Source organism: Myotis brandtii, unplaced genomic scaffold, assembly GCF_000412655.1.
Source record: "Myotis brandtii unplaced genomic scaffold, ASM41265v1 scaffold898, whole genome shotgun sequence".
Classification (NCBI taxonomy): Eukaryota; Metazoa; Chordata; class Mammalia; order Chiroptera; family Vespertilionidae; genus Myotis; species Myotis brandtii.
Window position 1 is genome coordinate 75,582 of NW_005371683.1, and position 8,224 is coordinate 83,805.

The following is an 8,224-nucleotide window of genomic DNA, read 5'->3' on the forward strand; positions in this document are numbered from 1 at the left end:
TAAATAGTGGTGGGAAAATTGGACAGATACAAAAAGAAAATGAAACTAGACCACCAACTTACACCATACACAAAAATAAACTCAAAATGAATAAAGGACTTAAATGTAAGACAGGAAACCATAAAAATACTAGGAATCCACAGGCAGCAAAATCTCAGACATATGTCGAAGCAATTTCTTTGCCGATACCCCTCCTAGGGCAATGGAAACCAAAGAGAAAATAAACCAATGGGACTACATCAAAATCAAAAGCTTCTGCACAGCAAAAGAAACCATCAACAAAACAACAAGAAAGCCCACTACATGGGAGAACATATTTGCCAATGTTATCTCTGATAAGGGTTTAATCTCCAACATTTACAGGGAACTCATACAACTTAACAAAAGGAAGATAAACAACCCAATCAAAAAATGCAGCTGGGCAACTCGGGCTCCCATCTGTTTTGGGCCTGGCAGCGCACACTGGAGGGGCCTTTCATGACAAAGCCAGGCTGACACCTAAACCTCACGATGTCATTCAAGGAGAACAAGCTTCTGTTCTCAGACTCCCTTATTCCATTTTCAACGTGCGGAGGCGTGCATTTATTAGGTACGATGCACTGAGGGGCAGGGCCGCTCCAGAGGCCCACTTGATCTTTGCTGGTGCAATATATTGACTTCTCGCCCACGAGTTCAAACTTTTCCCTTCCTTTTCTGTCACTGCAGTGATAGGTCACCACTATTCCGTATGGAAAATCGTCTCCGCTGTTGCCAAGGAAATATCCGTTGGTGATGGTTGGTGGTGGCTTACATTGAATAACTGGGAAAAGGAAAAACCATTTAAATGATAGTGAATTGAAATAACTACTGAGAGCAATCCAATGTCACTAAACTGTTACCATTTTTACACTGGTTATTTGCTTTTAATCCTTGCTAACATGTAGATTAGGTTTTCCAAAGTTGTAATTTAGATGTACATAATAAAAAGCATAATTCTTCTTTTCCTACTTAGATTATTTCCTATGAACATATCCGTATAGTAATACAATTCACTTTCTTTTTAGTACAAATAACTCTTTGATTATATAATATCATAGTTTACACAGTTGTTCCCCTATTTAACCAACTGCCTTCTAATTTTTCATTTTTTTAATAAATGAGACCAGTATAGCTTAAAAAAAAATAAAATCAAAATACCCTTAATAAAAAAAATGTATAAGGAGAAAAAGCTAAAGGAGTTAATCACCACCAAACCAGTATTACATGAAATGTTGAAGGGTATTCTTTAAAGAGCGGAAGAAGAAGAGGGAAAAGAAAAAAAGATGAAAAATATGAACAATAAAAGGCAACAAATACATATCTATCAACAGTTAAATCTAAAAATCAAAATAAACGAACAAGAAATCTAATGAACAAAATAAACTGATGAAAAAAAATAGAATCAGAGGCATGAGAACATGGAACAGACTGAGGAATCTCAGAGGAAAGGGGGGTGCAGGGGGGTGAAGGGGTTAACCAAAGATCTTATATGCATATATGCATTACCTATGGACACAGACAATAGGGTGGTGAAGGGTTGGGATGGGGTGGGGCAGGAACTGGGTGAAGGGGGGCAAAGAGAGAGGAGAGGGGACATCTGTAATACTCTCAATAATAAAGTTCAAAAAATCAATTAAAAAAGTGTAAGGAGAGACAACACAGATATACAGCAGTAAGAAATAGAATTTGAATATATTTACATATACATGAGAATATTTATGGAAACTGTAGACAACAGTATGTTAAACATTTTGAAAACCTAAATGATATCAATGAAAACATAAATTACCAATAATAATTTAAGAAGACAGAGAAAGCTACAAAGGGGGATAGAGGTGGGCCAGGAGGGAGGCAGGGGAAGGGGGAGAGAGGAAAATAAAAGTTTTATTTATTTAGTGCAGTGGTTCTCAACCTTCTGGCCCTTTAAATACAGTTCCTCAGGTTGTGACCCAACCATAAAATTAATTTCGTTGCTACTTCATAACTGTAATGTTGCTACTGTTATGAATCGTAATGTAAATATCTGATATGCAAGATGGTCTTAGGCGACCCCTGTGAAAGGGTCGTTTGACCGCCAAAGGGGTCGCGACCCACAGGTTGAGAACCGCTGATCTAATGGGTTTGTACAGTGTCACCCAGGCTAATTGGAACCAGGGTTCCCAGACTTACTTTGCCTGTATGGCTCTAGGTTAGGGTTGAAGCTTGAGAAATTGGCCTGAAATTTGAGAGGCAGAAGTGAAGCAACAGCCATTCTCCTCTGAAGGTCAATCTTGGTTGGAGGTGACGAGCGGACAGATGCAGAGGAGCCAGGGGTCCCCGTTTGTTCTCGCTCTCCCTATGTTTGCATCCAGCTCTCTGAAAACGCTGGTCCCGCTCACCTGCACTGACTCCTCCCCACAGTCACATGCGTCTCTGTTAACTGACAGCAGCAGCAGCTGGGAAGAGCCAATAAGACAGCTCTCTGCATGAGCCCTTCCCAGCTCCAGCCAGCAGCGAGGTGTGCTTAGCTTCCTGAAAGCTCCCACTCCCAGGCACCTGATGAGTGTGGTGTTTCTCATCGTTTAGAGCAGTGGTTCTCAAGCTTGGCTGCACATTACAATCACCTGGGAATCTTTTTAAAATCCTGATTTTTGGGCCTCATCCTCCGGAAATTCTGTTTCTTTGTTACTAATGTTGTGGCCCCGCCCCATAACAAAGAAACAGAATTTCCGAAGGATGAGGCCCAGAAATCAGGATTTTTATTCCCAGGTGATTCTAATGTGCAGCCAAGGTTGAGAACCACTGGTTTAGAGCAGTTCCTCACACAGCTAGGTCTAATTTCATAACAAATCTCCTGTTTCGTAACACTGGTAGTAGTTCTGCTTCCATATTTGGACCAATATTTATCCCAGGGTAACAAAGGAATCTGGGATTGGTTCTTTAATAGGATTATATTTAAGAATACATATTGCCTGGCTGATGTAGCTCAGTGTTGCACATCGACCTATGAACCAGTAGGTCACAGTTTGATTCCAGATCAGGACAGGCAGAGATGGTGAGGGGTGATCAGGCAGGGGCATCTGCCCGGATTGCAGGCTCATCCCCAGCAGGGGGTGTACAGGAGGCAGCCGATCAATGATTCTCTGTCATCATTGATGTTTCTGTCTCTCCCTCTCCCTTCCTTTCTGAAATCAGTAAAAATATATTTTAAAAAAGAATTCATGTTAATGCTGATCGTGGAAAGGGGCACACAAATACAGTGGGGCCTTGACTTACGAGTTTAATTCGATCCGAGACCAAGCTCATTAAGGAGCTCGTTAACTCAAATTACTCTATCAACTCAATGCAAAAAATCAGCTCGTATCTCAAAAAACTCACTCAATGCAAAAAATCGGCTGAGAGACAGCTGGTATCTCAAAAAACTCGTTAGTCGGGACACTCGTAAGTCAAGGCCCCACTGTAGTTGATGGAATGCAGGGACAGAAGATCCCCTGGTTGCCACCTGTAGCCATCTGTAAGCATAGGAGCGAGGCTTTGAGTGACTAAGTGTGGCTGTCCTAGGAGAGTCTAGGGAAGGCATAGAATGGGCTTGGTGGGTTGTTTTAGAGAACCTGAGAGAACGAAAATGATGGGTTCAAAGCTTGAAATTCCTGCTTTAAGTCTGGCTCTGAAAGCTTCTTTATCTGCCCTAAAAGAACACTTGTGCCCTGTAGCCACAGGGCCAAGATTTCGGAAAAAACGAATCCAGCATCTAATCCTGTGGCTGATTCTCACCACGTCTCAGGGTCTGTATGCTAAAGTCGGAGCACTGCTTGGAAGAGGATTCTGAAAACTGAGATGGACAGATTCTAATGAAGCTGAGTGCCTGGAACCTGGGAATTCTGCTGGGGTGTCCTTTGCTAGGAGATGTAGCTCCTCCTCCCTGTCTGAGGAGGCAGGTCTCCTCTTGCCTGAAGCAACTCTAATGGCCCCTCCTGACGTAGCTGCCCTGATAGGGCTGCCAGAGGAAGTATTGGTAGTCCCATTAAATTTGAATTTCAGAAAAAAGTGAACATTTCTAAGTATAATTATATCTCAGAATTGCATGGCATATATATTTTTAATTTAAAAAAAATAGATTTTTATTTATTTCAGAGAGGAAGGGAGAGGGAGAGAGAGAGAAAAACATCAATGATGAGAGAAAATCATTGATTGGCTGCCTCCTGCACACCACCCACTGGTGATCGAGCCTGCAACCCCAGCATGTGCCCTGACCGGGAATTGAATCCTGACCTCCTGGTTCATAGATCGACGCTCAACCACTGAGCCACGCTGACCCGGCTGCATGGCATATATTTATACTGCAAAAATACTTGTTGCTTATCTGAAATTCAAATTTAACTGGGTATAATATTTTATTTACTAAATCTGGCAACGGAAATAGTAACAATTGATGTTCTTCCTCAGGACCTACCCCTACCACCTCACATCGTTTCTAGTGCTCTCACCAGATTCAATTCCAGGCAGGAATGGGGGTGGAGTGCAAGGGGGGTGGGGAGAGAGTTAAATATTATGACTTGTGAGAGATGCAAATGCACCCAAAGAAGTGAGATTCTGAATTCAGTGTGATAGTTTGAGTGTGGAGCATGCTCAGTGAAGGTGAAAGACCAGAGCTTTACTAACCTCAGGGGCAGAAATCCTACTCACATAGGAGAGGGGCATGAAAACGAAATAAATGAACTAAAGCCAAACAAAGTGAAGCCAGGGGCCTGCTCCGTGCTGCCTGACACGGAGATGCAAGCAGACCATGAGGGACCCCCGGAACCAAGGACATTCCTGCAAAGACTGATGACTAGCTACTCAGCCACACCTTATCACTTACCTACTAGTAAACCATAAAAGGGAAACAGACCACAAAATATACCTTGTAAAGGTGAAAGCTCATCCCGACTTTTCCCTCTCTCTGTTTCCCCATCCCAGCAATTTTCCATAGAAACTACAAACAGGTATAGGCTCAACGTGCAGAGATGGCCGGGGCCTCTCTTCCTTCTCTCGTGAAGGGAGTCCACCCCTCTGTCTGTGGAGTGGCTTTTCCTGTGTGTCCTGTCTGCTCAATAAAACCCACTTCTCCACTTGAACCTCTTCTGTCTGGGTCAAGTTTTGAATTCCTTCCTGCATGAAGCCAAGAACGCACCTGGCATCACAATGGCCCAGGGCTCTGAGAATGCTGGAGGGCATTCATTTTGTAAGACCCATGAATAGGCTCCTTAACTAAGTCCATCGGGTGGGGGGTTGGGGGATGGATCCCTCTTTCACCCAAGGCTTTGAGAAATAAATTCATGTAGGAGTTTCAGCATCTTTGAAGAACTCTGTGATGTAGGCCCTCTATGTAGGCCAGGAATGACAGTGGGAATAGTTGCTATTGAACCAGGTTCCCTAAAATCAAGGGGGATGACAGGACCTCAGAATGGCAGAGGCTGAGTGGCAGCCCTTAACTGCCAGAGGCAATTGAAACAAATCAGAATGATTTATCTGCAGAGACCTTTGTCATCAGTTAATTGATCATGGAGTCTCAAGAGATGAAGTAGATGAAGAGTGAACTAAGGTTTGTATACGCAGAAAAGATCTAGGTCTGGTGACTGGAAGTCTAACTTGAAACACTATAAAACAGAGTGTGGTTCTTCGTCAGCCAATTCCCAGACTTGAGAACCAGTTTACAGACACAGAGGAGCTTGAAGAAATGGGAGTGTGAATCTTCTTGAAGAAGCACCTGCTACACAGCCAAAAGGTATAGGACCAGCCCCCGCCTCCGCCCCACAGCCTTCACCAAAGAGGCTTAAAACTAGTTACCAGGGTCTGAATATAAAAATGGTTACAGAATTAGAGATAGAGATGAAAATATAGAAATAGGCATAGATATATGATCTTTTAATAAAATGAGCTATTGCCATACAAACTGTTTTGTCATCTGATTTTTTTTTCACATCAAATAGATATAATAAACATCTTTATATGTCACTAAGTACTTCTCCAAGATGTTTTTCTTTTATGGCTGAATAAAGTTCCAGTGTACAGATAGATTTCTTCTAATGCTGCATGGCTATTGTATGTTCCTTAGGAAATCCTATGTAGTCATTTTTATCACCACAAGTACTTTGAGGACAGTAGTGCTGTCTTCAACTATCTGAAGGACAGAATGCACTAAAGGAATTCAATTCAAATTTTTATAAATTCAGGTGGAAACTTAGACTCTACTGGTAAAGGTAATAGAAAAGATTTCAACTCACTCTGACAAACAGGTACTTGATTTTCCCAGGCGACAGTATTGTCTACGATGCCACAAAAATTAGAAGTTTCACCAATGAGTTGGTATCTAGAGGCAAAGAATAATGAATGTTACATTCTAATGTCCCTGCTGAGATTGTTACTTACAAGAGACCACCATCTTGAAGAATTCAGAACAACAATTTCCTTTTGTCATACTAGCAATTTCTCAAATCTTATGTCTGTATTGGGACTTTTAAATTTTCTCCTTTATACCTTCTAAACTGGATGGAATCTCTCTTCTTTATCAACTTCAGATACATTTTTATGTAAATCTAAGGTAAATAAGATTCATCAAAGTAGAACCAAAGGAAATCCAAAAAGAACAAAGAGGGTTGAACACTAATCTCATATTTTAAATATTAAAGGCAGAAATTCTCAATTAGTATGCCCCAAACTGTTTAAAGTGTGACATAAAATTTGGAAAATTTAGTGACATTTATATTTACTTCAACAGAGGCTGTATATAGTGATGGAATGCTGAGCTGAGCCATTCATGAGAGTTAGTATAGCTAGGGCCAAACTTGATACTATTACAAATTGAGACAAATAATACCAAATAATTGTCAAGTGTTATTTGGTATAGTTAGAACAATGCCATCTATATATATAAAAACCTAAATGATGGGTTGACCGTTCAACCAGTAGCTATGACGCACACTGACCACCAGGGGCAGACGTTCAATGCACAGGCATGGAAACATGAATCTCAGAGGGAAGGGGGAAGAGGGGAGGATGGGAAGAGATTAACCAAAAATCTTATATGCATACTAGAGGCCCGGTGTATGGATTCATGCATTGGTGGGGTCCCTAGACCTGGCCTGCAGGGATGGGGCCGAAACTGGCTCTCTAACATCTCCCAAGGGGCCCCAGATTGTAAGATGGAGCAGGCAAGGCTGAGGGAACCCCACCGATGCCTGACCGGGCCTCTAGTATGTGTGTGTGTGTATATATATATATATGTGTGTGTATGCTGCTATATGTATAGATAGATAGATAGATAGATAGATAGATAGATAGATAGATATAGCAGCGCAAGCTTTATTCAAACAGCAAAATAAGCCAATCAGAGATCAATGTAAAGTGTGACAGCAGTGGATGTCATTTAGTTGTTGGGTAGATTCTGTCCTCCTTTTGTTTTAGTTCCAATGAAAGCTCAGTCTTCTGAGCCTTGTAATGCCATTCTGGTCTGCTTCATTCTTCTGGCTCCGATAAGTTCTGGATGTATCCCGGCTGCCTGTGGAGTGAAGGTGCTTTGCTGGGCTGCCTGATGTCATTAGATGTGGAATGGGGGATGTCCAACCTTCGCGAGGGAGAATAAACTCTCTGGCCTGTTCTCTGGCTTTCTGGTGAGGATGAGCTTCCCATTTCATATGTGTTGGTGCCAACAGGAGAAGGAGACATTTATCTAGACTGTCTGTCAAGAGGACCAGGAGACATGGGCATGGGAGGTTTCTCCGAGAAACCACCCAGAATAATCTGCTATGGACACAGCTGTTGGTGGAGTAGGCGTGGAGTGGACCTGCCCTTTTATATGTCTCTCCCTAAATCCACTTGCTCAAAGCATTTTATTTGGGGGCAGTTCTAGGGAGCTGTTACCCTGGGGAGTGGGTGCCATTTGGCATCTTATTCTCTTCCTCACTTGTCTTTCTATTCCTGCTTCTCTGCAGTAACAAGCAAGTTCTTCCCTTTGCCTTGCACAGGACAGCCTCTTAGGAGTTTTAGGAGTTTCACCTTCCTAAGCCACAATGTCTATCCTAGGAAGAATTCTAGTTAAAACATTTTTACGTCTTGTAGTGTATGTATGTATTTATGTATGTATGTCTCTTCATTTTATAAATGTGACTAATAATAATTTCAGTTGGAAATAATATTTAAAAATTTTTAACACACCGGGGTAACAGCGATTAAAAATACATGTGGG

At 41.9% G+C, this 8,224-nt stretch overlaps 1 protein-coding gene across 1 annotated transcript in view; it reads right to left on the bottom strand.

Moving 5' to 3' along the window:
- CR1 (complement component (3b/4b) receptor 1 (Knops blood group)) overlaps window positions 1–8,224 on the bottom strand; it is a 66,629-nt gene that overhangs the window by 49,875 nt on the left and 8,530 nt on the right. Inside the window, exon 5 of the mRNA XM_014532571.1 lies at window positions 6,264–6,349. Within this exon, the coding sequence (XP_014388057.1) occupies window positions 6,264–6,349 (86 nt within the window). The remainder of the gene's footprint in view (window positions 1–6,263; window positions 6,350–8,224) is intronic.